The sequence below is a fragment of the Mercenaria mercenaria genome, chromosome 2, assembly GCF_021730395.1.
Source record: "Mercenaria mercenaria strain notata chromosome 2, MADL_Memer_1, whole genome shotgun sequence".
NCBI classification, from domain to species: Eukaryota; Metazoa; Mollusca; class Bivalvia; order Venerida; family Veneridae; genus Mercenaria; species Mercenaria mercenaria.
Window position 1 is genome coordinate 105439085 of NC_069362.1, and position 27179 is coordinate 105466263.

The window sequence follows — 27179 nt, forward strand, 5'->3', positions numbered from 1 at the left end:
CAATTTCTAGAAATTATTAGCACTTATCATGCTGGACACGGTTGATCCTGCCTTTGCTACCAGTGCAGATCATGAACAGCTTGCACATCCGTGCAGTCACTGTTCGCCATTCTGTCAGTATCCTTTTGTTATGCACACATTTTAACATTTAATGGTACTGTCCAAATTGAAAGATGGACAAATTTATTATAGAAATTTAGCAGGGTAAGGGTTAATAATTTAGGATAACATGTCAGCTAATCTGAGATATATAACCACGTAATCATGTACATATTATAACATATTAGAAATCGTCAAATGGTAGAACGGATAATTAGGATACTTTGAAAAATTTTTCTCGTGCAGAATTTATCTTATTATTATGAAATTGAGCACTTGTCTTTTAATTTCGTTGTCATTTGTGATAAGATTATGGGAGACATTTTAGTATCAGTTACATCTTGAACTAGTTGTATACCAAATTATGTGTCACGAGAGTCTAGATGATTCTATGTAGATTCTAAAATCTCTGAACCATTTTGTGTAGTTCGTTAACCGGTCCCTGTGAAGGGAACTTGTGGGTTTGTGCATCTCAGATAAATGGGCCTTGCCATGATAAAACCAACATAGTGGGTTTGCGACCAGCATGGATCCAGACCAGCCTGCGCATCCGCGCAGTCTGGTCAGGATCCACGCTGTTCGCTTTTAAAGCTTATTGGAACTGGAGAAACTGTTAGCGAACAGCATGGATCCTGACCAGACTGCGCGGATGCGCAGGCTGGTCTGGATCAATGCTGGTCGCAAACCCACTATGTTGGTTTTCTCATGGCACATGGTCAAATGTTTAGCTGCTGATATATGCGAGTGGCTTTGCCAGTCAATGTTCTTTTATTAATTAAAAATTGAAAATCAATAATCAAGAATAACACCAGAAACATTTAAATGTATATACTTTTTTTCATATTTTTAACTGCTTCTCTACATTTTTAGAATCGGTGGCTTCAAATAGAAATAACAGAATGGACTTAATGGTTTTGACCATAAAAAGTGAAACAATCTACCAAAACGAACATTGATTTAATATGATAATTATATAACGTGTTTCTAGTAAATGCGTTTGAAAGACACAGTGCGGACTTGTTGTCATTTTAATTTAAAATCAGAACCTATCGTCTCTGACATGGCCGTTTTATGTGGCATGATATTTTAATAGCTATATAAACTGTAGACAAAGAGAGATCAAATGAAATGTCTACAGTGATTATGTCTACAATGAACATTTGTTTACATAGGTCAGGAAAACCTTTGCACTTTGTTGAACGTTTACTTAGAAACGTCTTACTTTTAAAAGATTTTATACCTCCTGGCGAGCTCAGTTGAAAGAAGTAGTTTGCTATCTATCGATAGTGACCAGGACAGTGGATTTGTATTTCTTAGTGCATCAAGGTATTTGTAGTTCTACCCAATCCTGATCAAGATGCCTCTACCCTTTGTACATAGGAGTGCATTAGACCGATCCTACCAACTGAATATTGTTTGAAACATGATCTGTTAAAACAGTATAATTACTTTGTCTACAAGCTAGGCTAGACATAAATGATAGCAACTAAGCTCAAATCATATTTATTTTATTGACTGTAACCATATAACATATATAAGTACATAGCTTTAGCTAGTTGAAAGTGCAAAAATGCTAACGAGTAGACGGTGGTATCTCATTCTCATGACTTTTCTAAAACATCTCAAAGAGCTACCCTGGCTGGTTGATTATTCAATATAATAAGCATAGGACAGTAAGTACCATAAAAAATCAATTATATACACAAAATGTCATGTAAAGTAAGAGAAAACATGCGCATAATATATCATTTAAAATATGAAATAGTACAATATACACAGTGGCGAACTTTCTGACGCCGATGATAGTCTAAGTGATCGATGAAACCACTAGATTATAGTCAACTTATGTATGTTCAAATACAAAAGGTAACATTAAAACAGGTTTTCAGTATTTTGTTGTATTACAATGTGTCCGAGTGTTTAAGAACTTGTTATCCAAAATGCTGTTCATATCTCTCTTAAATTTTGGGCATTAGGATCTTTATCTACTAGTACTGAGAAAACATTTTCAATAATTCTAAAGGTTTTCATTTAAAAAATTTACATTATTTTTTCTTTATTTTCTGGTTTACCGGTATTCATATCTTCTCCTGATATATCTAATGCTTCGTTGATGCGACCATCTATTCCTTGTTTTGTTTTATTTCTTGACATTTCGATTATGCTTCCACCAGTTTCTATGTTTTCACCTTCCATGGTTACAACGCATTTAAACACATCCAATTTGCTATGCAATACACCATGTTCAAATAAGTATTTGGTTACACCGGAAACAGAAATAATAGCCGTTAAGGATATAAGCATGGAAAGTGTTTTAAAAGGAAATAGCTGACCATCTTTGTCATGATAAAATGGGTATTTAATCAGAGCCGGAAGTCCAAGGGCCGCTTCTCCTCCTGCCAAACGAAAGAATGCACCAAGTATATAGCCAACTATTGACCCGTATGTGTTAGTCCAACGCAAGTAGATTACACACAATATTTGTGGAAATACCAGAACATAAATAAGATCCGAACAAAGAAACCAGAGAGTATAAATGGATTCTACCACAATGCCCATTACAGCTGCCAAGGTACCGACAAATAGTATGGATATTCGCATTACCCAGATAAGCTCGGTGTCAGATGCCTGTAAAGAAATGATATGTAACATTCAGTAAAATGCAATACTATCATTGTAAAGCCAGTTATAAAGGTTTTTAAAAACGTAATGAAACGGCAAAATAATTACGTAGAAAAATGTATTCGATATGGCTATAAACGTAAATGATTATTTCTGTTACTGTTCGAGACAAAAGTGGAGTTTCAAGATAAGTAGCCTACCTACTAAAACATAGTAAAAACGTATTAAATCCGTACAGAAACGTTGTTAAGTCAAATTTGGCTGCCATCAGCGCACTACTACGTATTATCTAGGATTAAATACGAGTCTATTACATCCTATTCTACGTTTCATTTAGTTTTGGCATACATTGTTTGACATCACGTAGTATTATTACGGATACTATAAGGGGTACGTTTAAAAACCTTGTTTTCTTTTTAATTCTGGCCCCGTATTCACAAAACAGTTTTCGATCTCAGCTGAGTTTGAGTTTGATATTTCAATATCAATTTTACTAAAACTTCAAGGTTAAATTCCATCTGAGACAGATCATCAATACTGAATAGCCACTTGAAAATATGTTTTAGCATGAAATTAAGTTTTAAACATACCATTTTGATGTAAATGACAAAGTTCCATTTTCAAACTCAGCTGAGACTGAAAACGTTTTGTGAACACGGGACCTAGTCTTTGGCAGGTTTTGTTTGGCATCACTTCGTAATAGAACAGCTACCTTTTAATGGGAAACATAGGAATACATAGCACTTAATACTTGACAGTTTGACTGGGGCTTAATGAATATGCATTGGAAACAAAATATATAACCATTCTTCCCATATCTGCTATAGATTTGTATTAGCTAAATGAATTTGACAGGCACATTTTTATCCCGTATTTCATAAACTTTGTAAAGGTGTTGTTTTTTTTTGTCGGGGATGTGGGGATGGGGGGACTGGTATGTTTGAAACTCTGTTTACTGCATATTAGATGTATCAAGATTTGAACGCAGTACTATTATAACTCCTTCTGTACTTACAATGAGTTACGACAGTATTGCGTTCAACAATTGATATCATTTGAAACCAGTACCATGTTGCAAGTTACAATTCAAGAAGTTAATCAAGTATGTACCTTTGGTCTGAAAACGATCTTGTACACGTTTCGGGTAAACATAGTACTAGCAGACAATATTGTTGAATCAGCAGACGACATAACTGCAGCGGACACTGCACCTAATCCAATAAATGCCACTACTCTAGGTGTCAAATACTCCAAAACGAGCGGAACTACAAGGTTTAAGTCTTTTTCGGGAAGTTGCACTTCTTCAGAATAAGTCGTCTGGTTCCAGTCTGAAATATATACATGTATTTGTAAATAACGTCGTTTGGGTTACACTCAAGATATATGGACTTTTGTTACTTTAATATGAATAATGTACTGCATCAATCAACAATGCCTGGGTAAATGTAATTTATTTAGATATGATGACTGTCTTGTAATCATACATAACTGACAGAATATTTCTTAATAAACATATAAGTCTTGAATCTTGTATATGTTTAAGTGCAATATGCTTACATCGTTCTACCAAATAAATAGATTTTCAAATACTTGTTTTGACAAATGTGTCAAAAGAGTCATATATTTTTGAACCAGTTATATACAGAAAGAATAAAATTCTGGACAGTGCTTAGGGTATTTCTTATGCACTAAGAAATTGACCATAACACGAGTTTTCTACGGGCTTGCTTCTGGACAAACAATGAAGTTCAAATAGCAATGAAACAACTAGGAACGCATATTTGGTGCATGAAATCAACTTTGCTTACGTTTATTCTTCAAGGGTGAGATTTATATACAGTCGTGTCGGTTTGAAGTTTCAACGTTATATAAGAAAATAACACAATTACCTGTTACGGTTGCTATAGCACCCATGAGAACGGATGGTGTGGTAAATACTAATATACCTACTCCAGATATATATGAAGCAATCTGGGCATTTCTTACCGTTGAACAGGCAAGTACTCTCTGAAAATAGGTCTGAAATAGGGGACATTGGAAAATGTTACTTTTACATTTTACCAATATCTGACGAAAATTTCATTCTTTGTATTGTTTTTATTTCTATTTCAGATGAAGGTCTATCAGCACATTTTAAGTGTTTGTAATCCACATTAAGCAATCCACTGTTCAGTATGGAGTGACCTAGTATAATCACGAAATTTTTCTTCAAACGGTTCTGAAGGTATTTTCGTCTGCATCTTAATTTCATATACATATACACGTGCGGACTTTCCAACTGCGCAAGGTAGTATTTGGCAGTTATGTATATAATGTGCTTTTGAACCGAATCGTTTCATACATCTTTAAAGTTTACGCCAAAGATAACAAACTAACAGGTGCTCTTAACTACGTCGTTTCATGCGCCAATATTCAATTAGGTACAATGAACACGTAATAAATTAATTAGTAGTTTACGAATAACACCAATCAAAACAGCGTTAACTCACACTGACGTTGGCAGTAAAGATGACATCATCAAATGTTATATAAGTGACTAATAATGTTATAAATGACAAATATTCTTTATACACTAATAAATTCAAGTGTAAGAAGGTAAAAAACGAAATCAAGCAAAATATTAGAATCGGTTCCACTGAGTCTGTTCATGAGAGGCAAACTTGTTATCGATTTGTCAATTCCCTTAAATTTTCAAATATGTAAATAAACACTTGTTTCTATTGCTTTCCAAAACCCGTTAATGATAAAATTATTTAATTTAGTAAAATAATTTGAATTTAATTGGGCGTAAAGAATGTGGACGGTATAACAAAAACGTATCCGTATAAAGAAATTTTAGAAACATGTTTTACCAACCCACCATTACTTAAAACACGACATGTCTGACAAAGCTGTTTTGACATAATAATAATAATAATAATAATAATGATAATAATAAACGTTATATTATTATTATCATTACTATTATTATTATCATCAGTATCATTATTATTATTATTATTATTATCATTATTATACGTCAGCACCAAAAAGCTAAGAGTTCAGATTTGAATGGAAACATTTATGAAAGCAGAGCACTACAGATCAATGTAATATCAATCTTGACTGTTCATGTGACATTTTGTTACAAGCAAAAATATAGTATCTCCACCATAAAATGCGGTTATACCACAGTTTATTATCACATTGTTTAAATTTTTTCTGACAAAAATATGTTGGCTTGCTGCAATACAGATGTACATCTAACACATTCGGAAACACCCTATTTGTCTTCTTTATGAATGAATTTCTTGCAGTCTGACTAAAGTACATCTCCTACTACGCTACGCTTAGGATCTGAACACGAGCTATTGATAGCCTCGTTCTGACGACCCTTCCGCTAGCCAATCAAAAGCTAACTTACAACATTCTGCAAGTTTAAAAAAGCCTTGGTTTTTGATATCTACAATTCTTATGTCGAAAAATGTCTGATAGCCGGTTAGCTCAGTCGGTAGTGCACTTGCTCTGTAAGCGAGGCGTCTCGGGTTCGAACCCTGGACTGACTGCAAATTTTTCTTACTCTTTGACATTCGAACAAGTCGTCTGATTGGTTCAAATAAAAATAGATTTGCGAAAATAAAAATAAAAATATTGGAAATCCAAAATATACAGAAGACGAATGTGAATGGGCCGTTTTCAGATCTTCGTTTAGAAGATCAAGTACTTTAGTCAGATTGGAATTTCTTGCACAGTTATAACAGTGCAAAACAAAATTAAATGATATCAATTTTTTATCCATATAGTGAAGAATATTTGCAAACATCTGCACAGTCATGAGCTACAGTTCTTTGCGCCAAATGTATACAAAATCTCAAAACTTCATATATTGATATAGATAAAACGTTCATAAAAAACTTGAAAGTCAATTTCAAGGCTTCATTTCATAATTTTCTATCTTGGAAACAAATAAGGTATATTTATTTTCATGGGTGTCTTTTCGTTCTTATATAATACAACATCATTCTGAAAGCAAATAGTTCCATCACTTACATGCCAGGGAAATCCACCAAGTATAAGAAGCAAGTAATTGTCAATGAAAATCCCTGAGGATGCTGGATCCAACGATTTTATCCATTTAGCCGATGCATTCTTTGATATGTCACCGACTGCATCGTGCGTGAAGGCAAACGGAAGGGCAAGCCACTGTATGTATTGAATAATGAAATTCTTGAATTATTGTTGAAATTTTAAGGTATTAAATATTTGCTATTTTATTCAAGTATACTCGTCCCCGCTGGTACCGAGTCCCCGCCGATACCGAGGTAATCCGTATATTACCTAATTTGCATACAAAGTGCCCCCTGTCAACTGTTTACCACGTGAAATTGAAAGCGGAAGTGTTTCTTTTTTCATCGGGACGAAAACTTGTGAAAATGTCTCCAATACTGGTAAGTAACCCTACTATTTATACAAAATACAATAAAACCCACCATTTCTGTTCAACTTTGCACCATTCACCCATTTTTTATCCTTTAATCACCCTTAAAAAGTTCGATTGAAAGTTCGACAAGTCAAGGCCGTTTGCAAAATGGTGATATGACGTCATAGATCGCCAATGAAAAAAATCTACGGAAGCGGATAAGTGCCATCATAATGAATTTTTTTTCTCTTCTTCCACAATTTTGCTCAAAGGATTTACATTTTATTTTCAGAATGCAAAGCAAAACAAGATGAAATACGACAGGGCAAATCTTTTGAGGGCATTTCAAGCCACACAGAAGGGCATGTCAGTCTACAGGGCTTCTAGAGAGTATAACGTTTCAGAATCAACTCTACGTGACAGAACACGGGGATTGGTTCCTGTTGACGTAACTGTGGGGTTTAAGCCATTGTTTTCTCTAGATGAAGAAGAAAAGCTTGTCAAGCACATTTCTGACATGGCAGGCATAGGCTATGGATATAATGTGTCCAAAATAAAGTACATGGCCAGGGACTATGCCTTACATCTTGGAAAAGTTGTTAAGTCTGCTGAAAGTCTCAGTGATTGTTGGTTTTATGACTTTGTTAAGAGATGGCCTAACTTAAAAATTGCAAAACCACAGAAACTTGCCATATCTAGAGCCAAATCTGCATCAAGACAAACCATTGATAACTATTACTGTGAACTTGAATCTATCTTGAAAGAACACAACTTACTAGACAAGCCAGAACGGATTTTCAACATAGATGGACTGTCCACAGAGCACCAACCACCAAAGGTTGTTTGTAGTAAAGAAACAACTCCGCAAGCTGTTACATCACCTACGTCTTCTTTGGTTACAATCATTGCAGGAGGTAATGCCATTGGTAATTCTATACTACCATGCTTTGTTTTTTCTGGGAAACGTTGGAACCCTGAATTCCTCCAGGACGCCTGTGTTTGATCATCTGGTAAAATGACAAAGAATGGTTGGTCGAACACCCAGGTATTCCAGAACTATGTCTCAAACCATTTTGAGATGTATGCAGATCTGTCACCAGAGATACCAACCTTATTACTGTATGATGGACATAAATCACACATTTCCCTTACTCTTACTCAGTGGGCTGAAAGAAACAATGTGATATTATTTGTCCTGCCTCCACATACAAGCCATTTGACACAACCACTGGATGTTGGGGTATTTGGACCATTCAAGAAGATGTATAGTATGGCTTGTCACTCTTACATGCAACAGAACCCTGGTCTTACCATTTCAAAGTACAGTGTGGCAGCATTGACAGCCAAACCATACATGAAAGCTCTGTCCACAGAAAATCTACAAGGTGCATTTAGGAAAGCCGGTATATTTCCATTTGACAAAACCACCATTTCTGATGTGGATCTTGCTCCAGCTGTCATCTATGAATCTTGCAAAACTTCTGATTTGTCACAGGAGTGCACTCCAAGTCCAATGCAACCTTCATCGACCAACATTAACTGTGAAACAAAAGTATCTTCTAACACAGATGACCAGTCATTCTTTGCTGAACGAACTGTCACTAAAGCTCTTGTAAAAAAAACCAAACGAAAGTTTGTACCTCCCTTCCTCACTGGAAATTTATTGAAAGAAAAAAACATTGAAATAATGGAACAGTCTGCAAAAAAAACCAAACAAAATCAGAACCACTGTCACAAAATCAGAAAGACCCTATGCCAAGCACCTCAGGAGTGAATAAAACTGGTGGACCTATACATCTTCTGTCAGAGGATGAAGACAGTTGTCGGGAATTGGTGCGCTTTAACGTAACGTAAACGTCAACGTCACATCCTTGCAATGTTTTGTATGTAACGTCATTCTTAAAAAGGTATCGAACCTGGAACAGCGTCGTTATTGCTATATTCCACTATATTTAAGATATTGGTGCCGTGACCAAAGAAAATCAACAGAAATGAAGCAGAAACTACTCCAGGTACGAGAGGCACAGAAAGCCGTCATTACTGCCCAGCTGAAAAAGATTGAAGATGTAAAAAGTAGCGATGTCGACATGGTGGAATTCGACACGATTCTTGAGGCAGTAGAGGCCAAGCTCAAGTCACTGGAAGGTACTAATGAAAAGATACTAGCGCAAACTGATGGCGAAGATTTACTAACTGAGATGACTGAGACCGATGATTACATGCTGAGCGTAAAAATTCAGATCAAAAGTCTTCAAGCTTTTAAGAACAACCGCAAATCTTCCACACCATCTATCCAAGCCGCAACTACCGCCAGTATTGATGTCCAGCCTACCAGGTCTAGTATCCAAACTACAGGGTTCAGTTTCCATCCTTCAGAGTTCCGTGTCCAGTCTGCGGAGGGTATCCGGTCTACAGAGTTGTATCCCACTGACGTCTGCCCTGGAGAACCATTCAGCAACGCAATCGCTTAGTCACAGAGTATAGTCACAGACAGAGTACAGTATACATGCCAACCTGTAAGTAATGCTTCTATTAATTCTACAAACTCGTCCATTTTCCATAGACTGCCGAAACTTACGCTTCCTACTTTCAACGGGGATATTTTACGTTGGCAAACGTTCTGAGACTCATTCGAATCCACCATACATCTAAATTATAATCTAACTGATGTGCAAAAGTTCTCAGCTTGAATCTGAAGCAGCCAATACCATTGAAGGTTTTACGCTGACCAATGCAAATTATGCTCGAGCGATAGATTTACTGAAAGAAAGGTATGGTCGCCGACAAAAAATTACCCATGCCACTATGCAAGCCCTTCTGGAATCGTATATCCGTAGTCTAGAGTCCAATGGTCAGTATCAGGACACGTACAACAACTTACTAGTTCCCATAATTTTAGATAAGTTGCCAGGAGAAGAACGACGTAACCTAGCCCGAGAGCACGGCGACGGTGACTGGCAGTTACTAGATCTACGCAAGGCAATATCCAGGGAAATAAACATATTAGATGCAGGCGGTCCTATAAGTCATCAGCCGGAAGTAGACATGTATGTGTGAACAGCTTTGTTTTATACTGGTACAAAGACGAAACGAACTGCGCCAGTTTCTTCCAACCCCATGATTCCCCCTAAAATATCACATAGAAACCCAGTAAAGTGTGCCTTCTGTCAGGAATCACACAGTTCCATAGATTGTACCAAGTACCCTGACATCGCATCCAGACTAGCCGTCGTAAAAAAGAATCGACTATGCTTCAACTGCCTTGCTTCACACATGATGTCCAGATGCAAGTCACGTCGTACATGTCAGAAATGCCACAAGAAGCATCACACAAGTATTTGCCAGCCAGAAAACGCCCCGCAACCTAGTAGACCTACACAGACTTACAGGGACCCAAAGGCACCAGCTCAAGCGTCCTATCCCCAACCGGAAGTTACGATGCACGCATCATCAACCCAAATATCCCTATCCGGAGTTTTACTGAAGACAGCCATCGCCCTATATGCTCCAGAGAAAATCATTCTTTAGACGCTACTATCCTATTTGATGAAGGATCACAACGATCGTACATAACACAGTCGTTAGCGCAAGAATTACAACTGCCAAGGGAGACAACCGAGACAATTTGTTTTTCGGCATTTGGAGGGAGGAGTGACGGAGTTCAGCACCTTGATACCACCACGGTCTACCTGATAACAGATTCTAAGCAAAAGATCCCTATCAAAACTATTATTGTCCCGACCATAGCAAATCCCATTACTAATCACCTGGAAGATTCCACGGTTAATTTATCATACTTACGTGGTCTTAAGTTAGCCCATCCAGTGAGCAGTGACAGTTGTTTTAACATATCCCTACTCATCGGCGCTGATTTCTACTGGGATATTGTTGAAGATGAGGTACGACGCGGAGATGGTCCCACGGCAGTAAAGTCCAAGATTGGCTACCTATTATCCGGACGCTTACCTGATTCGACCTCCAGAGATTCTACCCAGCATGCACTGAACGTTATCACTTCCTGTGCAGATGAAATCCACATCGCCGATAGTACCGATGACGAGAAGATCACAGACTACCTTGAGAATTATCAGCAGAATGCCATTCAGTATAGTAATGGGAGATACACTGTCCAGTTACCATGGAAACAAGACCATCCTCCACTTCCCACAAAATACCAGATTACCAAACGCAGAACTGAGAACACTATCAGGCGACTAAGTGCTGAGCCAGAGATACTGCAGAAGTATGGCGAGATCATCGCAGAGCAGGAAAGAAGAGGCTTTATAGAGAAAGTTGACGAAGATTTCCAGACAACAAGAGTGCACTACATACCCCATCACTCAGTGAAAAAGGATTCCTCTACCACCCCCATCAGAATTGTGTATGATTGCAGCTGATGAAAATCCCGTGATGAGCCGTCCCTGAATGATTGCCTAGAATCAACCCCGCCAATCCTGAACGACTTCCCTTCTAACCCGATTCCGGTACAACAGATACGCAGTTACTACAGACATTGAAAAGGCATTTCTTCACGTGGGCCTGCACGAGAGTGACAGAGATGTTACGAGATTCCTATGGCTACAGAACACTAACGATCCCTGCAGTCCCTTGATTACCTATCGCTTTAAAGTTGTGCTATTCGGCGCTACATGTTCGCCATTCATGCTGAATGCGACCCTCCTAAAGCATCTACGTTTGAACCCGAGCCTCAAAGCAGCTACCATTATAGAGCGAGACCTCTACGTAGACAACGTAGTATCCAGCTTTACAAATGAATTAGACCTCTTGAACTACTTCTGGGAATCCAGAACACTGATGTCGAACGCCGGCATGAATCCACGTTCCTGGTCCTCTAACAGCGACAATTTACGTCATACCGCAAGTACCGTCGGCGTACTCAGTAGTGATGAGTTTACCAAGGTCCTAGGCTTACGTTGGAATCCCACTAGTGACATGCTGTCATTTCCCCCCAAGAGTTATTCCCCAACTAGACAAAGTGACAGAGAGCAGTCTTGAAGTATACATCCAGAATTTATGACCAACTAGGCCTGCTTAGCCCTATAACCATCAGAACCAAGATTCTACTACAAGATCTATGGAAGAAGAGTTATGACTGGGATGTCCCGTTACCAAAAGATATACAGCACATATGGCATACCTTTAGCCTCGATTTGAATTCCGCACAAACCATGACCTTCCCCAGATTACTGCTGCCTACCGCTAGTTCCGGAGTGACAAGACCTCAGGGAAGTTACACGTGTTTGTAGACGCCAGTATGGCATCATATGGAGCCACAGCGTACATCTGCTATAGCACCGACGCACGACTTGTCATGGCGAAGAATCGAGTGGCACCCCTCAAGAAACTCACACAACCACAACTAGAATCGATGGCTGCCTTGATTGGTGCAAGACTAGGTTCCCATCTACAGAAGTCGCTCATGGTCACAGACATTACATATTGGTCAGCCAGATCGTCCTACACTGGTTGAAGTCATCGAAATCTACCAAGAAATTTATTACCAACCGAGTATCCGAGATATCTAACTTAACCCCAGGGTCGTCATGGAGATATTGCCCAACAGATAGTAACCCAGAGGATCTACTTACCCGAGGCATCACTGCAGATAAGTTCCTGAGTAGCAGTCTATGGAGTACCGGTCCCTCCTGGTTATGTGACACTAGTACGTGGCCTACTTGGGATTCTACACAGGCATTAATGCAGACGACCAGTGAAGAGCAGACGACATTAGCTGATAAATCTAACATACTCGCCAACCAGCAGACGACATCTAGCCAAGACATAAGCATACTCCAGTTGATTGACATAACCAGATTCAGCAAATACAGCAAGCTCCTTCGTGTTACGGCCTACGTACGACGATTCGTATACAATTGTCGAACTACTCAACATAGAATGGTATGTGTTCTGTCTACACAAGAACTACAAGATGCTGAGCAAATGTTATTGCGAGATTGCCAGGAAACCGCTTATCCAGATGAAGTTACCTACCTGAAGTCCCCTACGTCCCGCATACCTCGTCCAACGCTTGTGAATCAGCTACAGTTGTTTCAAGACGGTAATGGCCTACTTCGATGTGGCGGGAGAATCCAGAATGCCCCTGTTGCTGAATCAACGAAGTTTCCTTACTTATTGCCTAAGAAACACCTACTTACCCGCCTAATTGTACAGAACGTCCATGAGAAATACCTGCATGCCGGAACGAACGCTACAGTAACCTACATTCGTCAGAAGTATTGGATATCCCCCATTAGACAGTGTGTGAACGCCATAACCCGTAAGTGCGTGACATGCAGACGAGTCACCGGGAGACCCTACAGTGCCCCTGATCCACCACCGTTGCCAAAGATACGAGTTGAAAATGCACCTCCATTCACAGTCACAGGTGTTGACTTTACCGGAGCCATCCAAACTAAGAACAATACAGGAACCACATCAAAGGCATACATATGTCTCTTCACATGCGCAGCTACACGAGCCATACATTTAGAAGTTGTCACCGACCTATCAGAATTTACATTTATGCAAGCGTTTAGAAGGTCTGTCAGCAGAAAGTCCCTTCCTAAAGTCATGATATCAGACAACGCTACGACATACCAGTCTGCTGCTACCAGTCTCAGAAAACTGTTCCAGTCTGCATCTGTTAGAACATCACTGAGTGAAATGGATACAGAATGGCGATTTATACCTAAGAGAGCTCCCTGGTACGGAGGATTCTGGGAAAGACTCATCGGTCTGACGAAGGTGACCCTTAAGAAGATTATTGGACGAGCGTACGTTACCCTGGAAACCCTTCAAACCATCACTACAGAGGCAGAGTGCATGATTAACAATCGACCGCTGACGCACGTTCCATCCAGTCCAAATGATCCTAGACCACTGACCCCAGCACACCTGTTGTATGGCCGCCAGACGACATCATTACAATATTCCAACGACATTGATGCCACTAACTGTGATGTAACGTCAGATCACACATCACTTACCAAGCGAGCCCGGATGCAGCAGACGCTAATAGACCACTTTCGGCGCAGATGGATGTCCGAGTACCTGACAGCTCTTCGTGAACACCACCAGAAGACAGGATGTAACGCCCAAACAATAAAAGTGGGTGACGTTGTACTAATCCATGACGATTCTCCAAGTAGACGAGTTACTCACAGGTATGGACGGGTTAACACGAGCAGTCAAACTTAGAACTACTACAGGTGTGACGTCACGACCAATCGTGAAGCTATACCCACTTGAAGTAGGAAGTGTACCCACCACAGACCACATCACTGACGATGTGTGAACTATAAACTAATGAACTTTCATATGTGATAGCAATATTCATGAACTTTTAAGTATTAATTCTGATACACGCGATTTATTGTGATTAAGTAATTTTCTTTAATGTGTAAAGTATCATTTCGTGGCCCCGAGTATGTCAGGAATTAGTGCGCTTTAAACTAATGTAAACGTCAACGTCACATCCTTGCAATGTTTTGTATGTAACGTCATTACTAAAAAGGTATCGAACCTGAAACAGCGTCGTTATTGCTATATTCCCCTATATTTAAGATAACAGTATTGTCTCTGAACAGGAAAATGAAGATTTGTGCTGTGTTTGCTCTGGCTGGCAACCCGAGGAGATTAGGGGATGTGACACTATTGTTTTCGTGACCTGGGGAAAATGTGACTTTTGTCCACACTGGACACACTTAAGGTACTGCTCAGAGGTGAAAGTGTTGAGGAGGAACAGTGTATTTAGATGTCATCACTGTTTGCAAATTGACTAAATAACAGCAAGTTAGAGGTTTTTTTATATAAAATTTGCAAAAAATATGAACAAAAAAAGTAAAATAAATTATTTTCATAAATTTTGTGGTTTAACAGTGTTAAGTAACGTTTTCCAGTTCATTGTTGAAAATGTTGTGCCTTCATGGACACCATACTTTTAATGACAGAATTACCGCGGTACCAGAGTGGACTCCCTTGGGAGCACCTGTTATGCAATATGGCCGATTGAGCTTGATAAACTATTTCAAAACATGGCTTTAAATTTTTGATTCCTCGTGGATAGATACTTGAGACACAACAGTTCATCATGGTCTAGGAAATACATAAAAGTAAGTTCTTTTTATTATTCTATTTTTTCGGCGAAATTAAGTACCGCGGTACCGGAGGGGACCATCATACAATTTTACAATTTTCTTTAAAGGCAAGAGATGTCTTTAAGACAGCGTGCTCAACTATTCGACCATGTCTTTGTCTAACAAGAACTAAAACTTTCATTATAGTCAGGTAAAACCTAGTTACTGAGTGATTGTATTAAAAATCAAATGTTATTATGGCAATGATAACAGCTTGTATATAATGTATGAATCAGTTTAAAGCAACTTCTCCCTAACTTGGTCATATAGGTACGTTTGATAAGAAGGATCCATTGTGGACAATTCAATTCCAATATTAACAGTTGCTGCTAAAATACTATTTGACAGTAAGTAGCATGCAAGACTTAAAGGTCAAGAACACCTTTCACCACTTATTACGAGTCATGTGATTTGGTTATTATAAGCAAGCATGATGACTTGAAAATCTTGTGTGGAATTGCAATCCACATTATAAAGGTTTGACGGAGATACAATCTAATGGTTAGCTGCACGCAGAACTTTAAACAAATGTCGGAAAGGTCCATAAGTTCCGTTCAATTCACGAGATGTCTAACTGAACATTTTAGTAAGTTTGACAACTGGGAAGCATTTAATGCACTGTGGTAACTGAGATTCGACCTTTCATGCAACGCTTTAACTTTAAGATGTGACGCCGACGACGTTGCCAACGCTGACGTCTGGTTGGTAGAATAGATTTCACTATTCTTCGAATAGTCGAAATAATAAAAATAATGTATTTATTTATATGAAGTATCTTAAGTAAGCTTAAGTAAAGGCGATAATATGTAACAAAACTATATTTAAGAAATTGATACAAAAATATTGAGACACTGAACTGAAACGTTAAATTTAATGTGTTGAATAAAATGTGATAAAGAAGAACAGCATGGTAGGTGTGTCCATAACATTTCAAGTCAAACATTTCTTTTGAAAGGATAGGTTATTAAACAAATAATTCAAAATTCAAATGTATCTGACTAATATATTTAAAACTGATTAGATTTCAAGGTACTTTATTGAACTTACCAAACCTATGAATATGAAGATTAGCTGTATTATGTCTGTGTATGCGACAGAGTACAGTCCCCCAAAGAAGGTATAAAGTGCCGCAATACAAGCTGATACAATAATAGAAATAGTGGAATCCAGTTCTAGTATAACGGACAAGGAAGAACCTGGAGTAGATAAAGTTTATATGTCAAATAATAGTCCAAATGCAAAATGAAAATGCGTGTATCTCGTAATTACAAAGCATTAAAGTATTAGAGAGAAAAATATATGTATTTCACTAATTAATCAACTCCCATCGGATATGGCAAACTATCAAATCGGAAACGACTTAATGATGATACCTCGACTTTCTATTCGTCAAAGAGACCACAGTGACAAACGAGTGTTCAGTCTTATGGCCGGTTGCAACACAACTATAATTCGCCGATAAAAAGGGTTGCATGAAGTGCCTTCTTATCTTAGGTAAGCGTTACATTTTCTGGCCAAGATATGGCTGGGTTGCACGACGAAAATTTCAAGGTAATGATTTCTCAGTGGACACTTCTTGTACAAACCTGTTTGTTAGTAGGTTTATCGCCGAGTCAAAACATATTTCATTTATATACATGGTTTGTTTTCAATTGTACATGAGGTAAATTAAAATATGTTTGCGTTTGATTACCTAGATATATTTAAGGAACTTGACAGAAATTTATGGAGAGTGCATTGTACGACTTAAATGATGTTACTATCTTCATCCAGGACTCCTCCTTCTGAAACAGTATCTTCGCATTGTTGCATTTGCTTCCTATGATATTATGGTTCTCTACAAGCTCTATTAAAACTTCTTTCTCATAAGGAGAAAATAGTACGCCCTTTTGCCTGGGCATCTTCAATCTGATAATGCTATACCGTGTATACACATACACATACTATACATGTAAATACTTCAATAAACATGATTTGCCGATCATCTATTACTCAACTGAGTGAGACTTGAAATTTTCATGCACAACCCGTTTGACTCCGGAATAATCTCGAGATTATAGGCAGATGACTCAACCCGCCGCTCAGCCTTGATCCGCAAGTTATTGGGCGAATCTGCCAACAACCATTAGTTATTTATTTAAGTGATAGCCAGTTTTAACTAACATAACACAAAAAAAGGTTTATATAATAAAATTTGATTAAAACAGTACATTGATCTGCAATGATGCATTCAGCTCTCGCTCTCATCGCTCGCAAATGCTCTTAACAAAATCCGCTCAAGCAAAATACAACATAGCAGATCAAGGAACAGTGATATTTTTAAAATTCAAGTGGTCCTTATCAGTCCCGAGGATCATTACTTTGTGTCATCACTGTCTTGTTAAATCAATGAATGCTTAGAAAAGGTGTATTCTATAATTTTCTACAGAGTGTATACATAAAAGGTACATTTTATACTTTTCTACAGAGTATATACATAAAATCATCATACTCTTAATTAAGTAAAAATCTTTTTTCTTTCCTATCTTTTGAAGAAAGACAAGATTACATCGGTAGGAGATCACATTTTCATGCCTGCTTAACGGGGGGAAACAATATTAATAACCTCTTCCCTAGTGAAAGCAAGTCACATATGCGCACAGGAACGCCATACATCAACGTCATATTGCGACGTCAAAACGTTATAGTGCATGAGTGATTTTTTACTAACAATATCTTTGGGTCAAGAAAGATGATCTAACATATCGGCCCGAATGTTTCCTTGCCCCTCGGGTAATCGTTAATCAAAACATCGTTAGCGATCGGTGTACTATTCTTCGACTTTGGGAAAATCTTGTCTTACATAGGAAGTCATATATCATCCGTATAATCTTTTATTCAGTTGATAAATAATACAAAATGTGTAACGAAACTAAAATGTGTGTACCCCATAAATTGTTTGCTTCGTAAAAAACAAAGGCAAAGACCCATGATAATAATATACTTATTTTTGGACCGAGGGCAATAGTTGACTGCTAGTGTTTTATAGAGACCGTGCCATAGCTCGCATTCTTCGATTTTTCAAAAAAAAAAAAGTGGTTTTTACAAGAGCACCGGTTACGATTAAAAATGTAAACAACGGACTTTGTCTATAAATTATTTGAATGAATGAATGATCGTCGATCTTAGTCATAATATTGATTGACAGTGAATGCTAATGACTCCTTGTGTTGCAGAAAGGTATTTAGTTTGTAACTGTGATTTCCTATCAATTGATATCCTCTCGAAATTGGTAAAGTAATTGCTTATACTTGGACGAAGCCCACTGTCTTTGCCATTCGCCAGCTACTAAAAAGGCAAATATATAAGATTCAGTGTAAGTTATAATTCACTGGTACTACCAGTTAGTAAGTTCATACTCTAAAAAACACGTCAGAGAAATTTGGGCAGTTTTGACCGATTAAAATGTTTACAGCATTAGATTCTATTTTTTCTTTACACGAAAATTGCCGTTAGGTAACAAAGCGAATACGCCGATAATCCCGAGTAGGCCGATTATGTGTTATTGTCACAAAACTGTTCCAGTTTACGTAATGTAATCGGTGCACTTAAATTGCCTAGCTATAGCTACTGCTGTTATAGGGAAGTGGTAGAGTGTCTGCCTCAGGTGTGAGAGGTCCTGGGTTCGAGTCCCAGGTACAGCTTAACAATTTTCATTCTGCTACAGCATCTTTTTGCTGTTAAACGACTGTTCCAGTTGTTCTATAGTTTTAGCACACAGTATCATGGATCATTATTTAGAAATCCAGATCACAGTTGAATGTTAAATCAAATGCACCCAAGAAGAAAATATTCGCTATATTATGTCCCTTTGATGTTTCTGCTCTCCAGTTTCAAGAAGAGTTACATTTCCTTGATCACAAAATTTTCTTTTACATGAAAATATTAAATTCTCATAACTCTACGTTTTTGCTTAAAATATTGTCAATATATCTATTTTTGAGAAATATATGGATATTTGTCTTCATTTCAAAGCTTTTTAACTTCATACCTATGATTTGAAAAAACGTAGGTACTATCTCTATGTTTTATCACTTGACATTAGAAATAAAATTCCGTAATATTTTTCTTAAAAATTGACCTTATCTCAGCAAAAATTAGTGCCGAAAAATAGACCGGTCCACAGTATACGGATTCATATAATAATAGTTTTTATTTTGTGTTAAATACAGATACTGTCCAATACAAATATGCATAATAACTCGTTCAGAAAAGCACTACTTTTAATGTTACACATGAACTTATTCTGCCAGAGCCATAAATATGGGTAATAAAAGGGAATGGATGAAATAACTTTATTTAAAGAAGTCAATCAAAATATTCAAATTGATGATAAATATATAAGAGAACGAAGACAGGAAATTAAAAAAAAAACACATATTATAACTATAACAAGTACTATTCAGTAATATCTGCATAATATGGGCATATCTCCTCAGTTCCTCATCAGCTGTTAATAAATATGCGAACAAACTGGAAAAACACTTACCCAAAGCAGCCAGAATTGCACCTGACCAAAATATTTCACCTAGAACAGCAGGAATAAAGAGAAGTCCGCCCATCTTTTCTCCATATTTATGCGAAAAAGGGTCTAGCATTGTCACGTATCCTTGGGATCTCATCTTATCAACAAAGAAGTATCCTCCTACAAGTAACAAACAAGTAGTATTCTAGAATAAAAGACGAACAATGGACAAAGAAGTATTCCAGTAGAATAAAAGACCAACAATGGACAAACAAACAAGTGTTCCCCTAGAATAAAAGACCAACCATGGGCAAAGAAGTTTTCCCCTAGAATAAAAGACCAACTATGGACAAAGAAATCTTCCCCCTAGAATAAAAGACAAACAACGGACAAAGAAGTGTTCCCCTAGAATAAAAGACCAACAATTGTGACAGGAAAGGCCGTACCGGCGACAGTAACCATCAGAACAAATCAACACCCTTTACAATATTTACAAATTTATTTACATAAGATGATTATTAACAATGAATAGATATGAAAAGAAAAAAAACTGATTATAAGAAAGAAAAAAAAAGTTCAGTATCTCTAGATACAAAAGTTCTTATAGTCCATTCTAATCTGACGTGACACAGGTCTTTAATGTAATTGTGAACTTTAAGTAGCACAAACAAAACATAGCTTCTAAATTCAGTCCCTTTAAACCGTGAATACGTTGATTCCGTGTTGGCTCCCTATGGTGGTAGGTGATTGCATCCCTGAGCTGACTTCAGAGGATAACAAAAATCATCGTCTTCGCGGTTTACGGCACAACCATGGGACGAAAGCTCTGCGCTGGGAATATCACATCCAGGCGAGTGAAGACAAGTGAACCTCGGGCATTGTACTTCCGGGTTATGACATCACCAGGAAAAATCGTCTGGCGGAAGAAGCTAAAATATATAACATATGGTAAGCACCATAGCAAAACAAATAAGTCAGGGCATAAAACTGCTCCTTTGGGTATACCATACCTCCGTAGGCCCCCATAAATAATACGTGCTACTTATACAAAATATATGTGCTACTAAGTTCAAACGTCACATGATTAAAATACGTCACTTATTACTTCCATTATTACAAAGATTACTTACTTAAAAGACTAAAGTTAAACTATGAAATGATATGAAAAGTATATGAGGAAACATTATAGATACGGACATGATAAACTGCAGCCATTATTTACAACTACAAATTAACAAAATTCAATGTAAATCAAACGTTATATGATAGTTGGCATCCATATAATATCTAATGCCATACACTAAAACGGACATTGTATGTGTATGCAATAGACTGTCACACAATTTCATATTACAATAATATATTACAAACATGGCACTAGACTTGCCATATAGATTTATACATAACCATACAATGCAGTAATGGCGTTCCATAATTAACAAAATGTTTGACATAAGTTTTTGAAACAAAGTACTTTATAAATATCATGTTACAAATTTCAGTACAAATTTTACATCTTATATAAATGAAACATTTTAGATTCCTCTTTCGAAATAATTTACAAAAGTCTGAAAAATTTAATAAATCATCCTGACATACCGAAACTAGCAAAAATCATATGCCGAAAAGTAAATGTTACAGAATTCTGTAGAATGAACAAAAATTTATCCAAAAAAAATCGTAATGCAAAAATCATACAAAAATCTAACAAATAAATTTCTTACCTCGATCGAGCATAAATTTCTAGCAAGAAAATAATTCAGACATAGATTCGTCTATAATGTCGGAAGGTGGTGTGCGCAAGGCATATCTAGTCCAGTCTATTTAAAGGATAATGTCCCGCCAAATACTAAATTTCATGGGATTCACGGCTAAGCCGTGAGCTATGACTATTGTCATTTTCACGGGATTCACGATATAGCCGGGAAATCTAACTACTTTGGCGCGAATTTAAATTGACAATTTGAGGCCCATTATAGTGGTTTTGGGGATAAAAACATAAATTACTGAAGTTTATAAAATATCAACTTTCTTATTACTGAACAGAATTTAATGAAATTGTGTGACAGTCTATTGCATACACATACAATGTCCGTTTTAGTGTATGGCATTAGATATTATATGGATGCCAACTATCATATAACGTTTGATTTACATTGAATTTTGTTAATTTGTAGTTGTAAATAATGGCTGCAGTTTATCATGTCCGTATCTATAATGTTTCCTCATATACTTTTCATATCATTTCATACTTTAACTTTAGTCTTTTAAGTAAGTAATCTTTGTAATAATGGAAGTAATAAGTGACGTATTTTAATCATGTGACGTTTGAACTTAGTAGCACATATATTTTGTATAAGTAGCACGTATTATTTATGGGGGCCTACGGAGGTATGGTATACCCAAAGGAGCAGTTTTATGCCCTGACTTATTTGTTTTGCTATGGTGCTTACCATATGTTATATATTTTAGCTTCTTCCGCCAGACGATTTTTCCTGGTGATGTCATAACCCGGAAGTACAATGCCCGAGGTTCACTTGTCTTCACTCGCCTGGATGTGATATTCCCAGCGCAGAGCTTTCGTCCCATGGTTGTGCCGTAAACCGCGAAGACGATGATTTTTGTTATCCTCTGAAGTCAGCTCAGGGATGCAATCACCTACCACCATAGGAAGCCAACACGGAATCAACGTATTCACGGTTTAAAGGGACTGAATTTAGAAGCTATGTTTTGTTTGTGCTACTTAAAGTTCACAATTACATTAAAGACCTGTGTCACGTCAGATTAGAATGGACTATAAGAACTTTTGTATCTAGAGATACTGAACTTTTTTTTTCTTTCTTATAATCAGTTTTTTTTTTCTTTTCATATCTATTCATTGTTAATAATCATCTTATGTAAATAAATTTGTAAATATTGTAAAGGGTGTTGATTTGTTCTGATGGTTACTGTCGCCGGTACGGCCTTTCCTGTCACAATGGACTTCTAACTCTGCTGATGCATTAGCACTGTTACCGCCGTACTTTCCGCTCCTACAGTAATATGAACTATGCCCTATTCGACCACACTTATAACACTTCAGTACACCAAAGGGTTGATAACCTCTACCTCTATTAGCAACATTGCTACTACCTCTATTACTAGTGCCTACATTACGACTACTAGGATAGTGTCTCTGAGGTATTTCATGCGTGAAATCTGACATTTACCTCAATAACTCAAAAATTTACAAAAAGATGATGCAATACCTGCCTTTACACTACAGATAAAATAAGGCCCGTATGTCAATTTGTGACAACAATAGACAAGGAAGTGTTCCCTTAGAATGAAAGACAATGGACAAAGAAATGTTTTCCTAGAGTTAAAGACCAACATTTGACTAAAAAGTGTTTTCATAGAACAAAAGACCAAATTACTAAACAGTTGTTGACATGCCAGAATGTATGCAAAGACAAACAGGTATTACTTCTAATTAACCCCTAAATGAACATTCAAATAAATCTCATCTAACCGCAAGTAGTGTTTAAAGCAAAACAACTTCGAATTACAAACAAATACAATTTTATAATTATTTTAGAAGTCATTTAAAAACATTACTAGCAATACAACTTGAGTAGAAAGTAGAATAGCTGCATGGTGTAAGGATGCAACAAACTGAATAAACAGATATTTATGAAAACTGTCATTTCTTTTTTTCCTGAAAATGAAACGTTGTATATAACTGTGAAAGAAAGTGTTAATTTGAATGTTTTGCAAATTCAAATCATTTTAAAGCAAATGTGGGGTATAAAATAGACCTACATGTGAAAATATTTCATCGGCCCACCAACAATTTAAGTATCCTTGCTTAATGCATTTCGAAAACATTTGTTAATGTCATTTGACAGTCAATGTAACTGTTTTAAGAGGCTAAGTCACACAGAAAGCACAGAAAGGTTTAGTTGATTTGACGATATCCCAACTCAAACCAAGGTGTCCCATCCGTGCATTATTTCAAGCACGGGCAGACACGTGACCGGCCTTCCAAAACAACCAGCTTCCATACGTGCACGAATCGTATATCCAAAGCGGGGTGTGGACAGGCAAAATATCGGAAGGCATCTCAAGCATACAGCCACGGAGGATGCAAAATAAATTGTGTTCGAAAGTGCCTTTGTTTTGAATAAACCATCCTCTAAAGGGTTTTAAGGAAAATTAATGTAGCCATTTAGCAAAAATAATAATTCGTGTCACAAAATAGGTTTAATTCACCTGTTTTGTGCATAATCATCTGCTGAAGCTTAATGACTTGAGAAAGTCCTTTTTACATGTATATATGTATCTTCTATCAGATCTGTTGATAAAAATAAAGTTACGAGACGTGAAGAATTTAATATTATACTATAAAATTAATGTACCTATGAACATCGATAATGCATATCCAAGAGGACCCTGGCACCATACAAGACCATATCTAACAACGCCTTCGGCTGTTCCATTTATTGCACCTCCTCCTATCCAGGTAGCTGAAATTTACTGGGATGTGAAAGGTAGTTTATTTGGACAATACATTGTCTGATGTAAATGTTTATTCTTGCACTTAACGAATCTACGAATTTTGCTAAAACATCTTTTTTTTTTCTTTTAAATTCAGTAGTTAGAAATGTGTGTAATCTGTAATACCGAAACTTAAATACCATGTAAATGTGAAATCATATAACTGTATACGTTTACCTACTTTCTAAAAATCTCGAAATTCTCATGCCGATATTGAATTTATTTACGATTTGATTTTCTTTACAGCATATTATCGTTTACCCTTTATTCACCAGTTGAACCTTTCACATGATTATTCTCTACAAATAAATTCTAAAAAAATAATCTATTGTACAAAGTTTCTACTTGACAATGTCGGCATTGAATCCATCTTGTCATGATACTCAATATGGGATATTTCCATCTTTGCAATTATCATTTTTTCTACCAGATTTTTCCTTAGTGAATCTTTTTGAAATACAAATATATGTTTGTATACCAGTAAGTGTGATTGACCCTACAACAAGTCCAAATTTTCTTCCTGCTATCATCATATTTTCAACATTTGAGCCCCTCTCCCGGGCTTTCCGACCTGCCCACAGCCCAATAGATAAGATAATCAAGTAGAACACAATGATTGCAATGAGTCCAGGTATATGAACCGCCATAACCGAATCTTTGCTATTGCTTGCAGAAGCCTTGATCTGGAACAAATATGATTAATGTAGTTCAAATGTACAAAAGATTTTTAAAGTTATCAGAATGAACTGTATTGACCAATGTTACAAAACTATTTTCTCAAAAGAAAGAAAAAGGCATAAACAATTTGACGTTTGAATGTATTTACTGTGATGAACCTATCCCTAGTAATTGTAATATGTTCATGCATAATCTGAATGGTCCCATGTAAACCGGATGTTGCTCATAGAAAAATCCTGTTTACATTATCTACTCGATCGGATGTTTGTGATTAAAGTACACGAGATGCTTTTGGTGGACTTAAAACTCGCTACGACTGTCGTACCTACCGCATCCGGTCTGAAAACATTACAGTAATACTTTGAAATGCGTATCATGTATAGTTGAATAAACTCATTGTTTTCAATGAGTTTGTTGCAATTAGCAAAAGAAGATTTACACGAATTAATTAACTAACTGTTATGTTCCTAGACATCGGTTTAAAAACAAATATTCAGGAAAATTATTTTACCGTGTTAAATTTAGCTCTAGATACATCTAATTATCCCAATAAATGTAATAGTTTTCATCGTTAATAGGATTTTATTTCACAAATATGAAACGAATGAGTGATCTCGGCTACTCTCGATTCATTTATACAACTGGTATATTGTGCTTAAATAAAATGCTCAGACGTATCTATGTCAAATGTTTTATAAATAACGTACTATTTTTTTACTGCTAAAGCTTACAGTCAGACGAACAAGTCAAATCGCTAGTTAAAAAAGCGTTCAGTTTAGTGATTAATTAGGAGTATCATAACTGTAACATCTTTTGACTGGTTAACAACATCCTTAACATGCCCTCGTTTAAATTGCACCTACTGTCTAAACAAACAATAATTCTGGTTTACATTCGATAACCGGGCTTACTTATCATGTTATTAAGCTCTAGTATAAGGACAAAGGAAAACTATATTTACAAATTACCCCGATAACAAATTTTGTTTGCATCACCTGCTTTTAACTACACATTAAAGAAAAAATATATGCAATCATCTCCTCGTTGATAATTCTATATGTTTTGGTGAATCGCTTCTTCTTTGCTATTTCAGCTATTTATTACAGTGTAAACATTAAAAAAGATAAAGTTGAAGGACTAACCTGTAATTCCAAAATAAAACAGAAACAATACAAAACAAAAACAACAAACAAACAATTTATTTAAGGAAAACGAAAAGAAATCATGTTACAAATCCACCTAGTTTTAGCACGATTATATACCTAGATTCATTCACGCATATTATCTACCTAATATATCTGTTTTCATCTTTCGTTTAAAGTAATTGAATAGAAGTTATTTCGCTATTTGGTATATGATTAAAGAGACTTTTAATTAAGACTACCTCAAAATTGCAATTATACATATAAATATTTTATTCACAACGTTGTTACTCACCATATCTTGAAGACAGACATTATTAAATCAGCGCTCTCTTTTCCGCGCCTGCTTGTCTACCTGTACTAAGTCTTTTGCTGGAATACAGAGTCTCTAGCTGATAAATTTCTTTTTTTTAACCCTTAATTTTAACCAAAAGCTTAGGCTATACTTATTTGTTTGTGCCGATAGTGAAACAAGTTTTACAACAGATATTAATCACTCTCAAGTTTTCACCATGGTCATGAGTGTATAAGACAAAAAGAATCTGGCCTTTCTTCTCAGCGACAACACAGATCTACATTGTCATTTAAACATCCACCAGTGACCCGATGTGTCAGTTCATGTCAATTTCATTTTTAGCTCTCGACTATTCGAAGAACAAGTAGAGATATCTTACTCACCGCAGCGTCGGCGTCGACGTCACACCCTGGTTTAGTTTTTCGTACCAGTCCACATTTTGATCAAACATTTTGAGATAAAGCTTTGAAACTTTCATCACCTAGTCTTGATTACCTGCCCCTTACTGCTACGCAGTGGTACTATAAGTACACGACGTTAACCAGGCTATACCATTACGATGTCCAGTTTTAGGCAAGAGTACATAACTCCATCAATATAATTAAGCACAATTTTTTTCCTGCCTAGAGGCAAAAAGTGCATGGTTTGTATGAGATACTATGTACACAGTCACCTAAGCCTAGTTGTCTCCATTTTTTCAAAATATTTTAATCAAGATCTTCTTTTTTTCAGATCAAATAACTTTTTG

The 27179-nt window shown here is 36.7% G+C and overlaps 1 protein-coding gene across 1 annotated transcript; it reads right to left on the minus strand.

Annotated features, from left to right (window-relative positions):
* Positions 1-1601: 1601 nt before the first annotated feature.
* LOC128555326 (high-affinity choline transporter 1-like) lies at positions 1602-26244 on the minus strand. Its single transcript, XM_053537428.1, has 9 exons — positions 26137-26244; positions 24795-24999; positions 24178-24285; positions 19805-19960; positions 16324-16472; positions 6751-6903; positions 4611-4740; positions 3832-4049; positions 1602-2727 (listed from the first exon to the last, which is right to left on the minus strand). Exons 2-9 carry the CDS (start codon positions 24961-24963, stop codon positions 2140-2142), a joined length of 1671 nt encoding a protein of 556 aa, XP_053393403.1. The 5' UTR covers positions 24964-24999; positions 26137-26244; the 3' UTR covers positions 1602-2139.
* Positions 26245-27179: the final 935 nt, after the last annotated feature.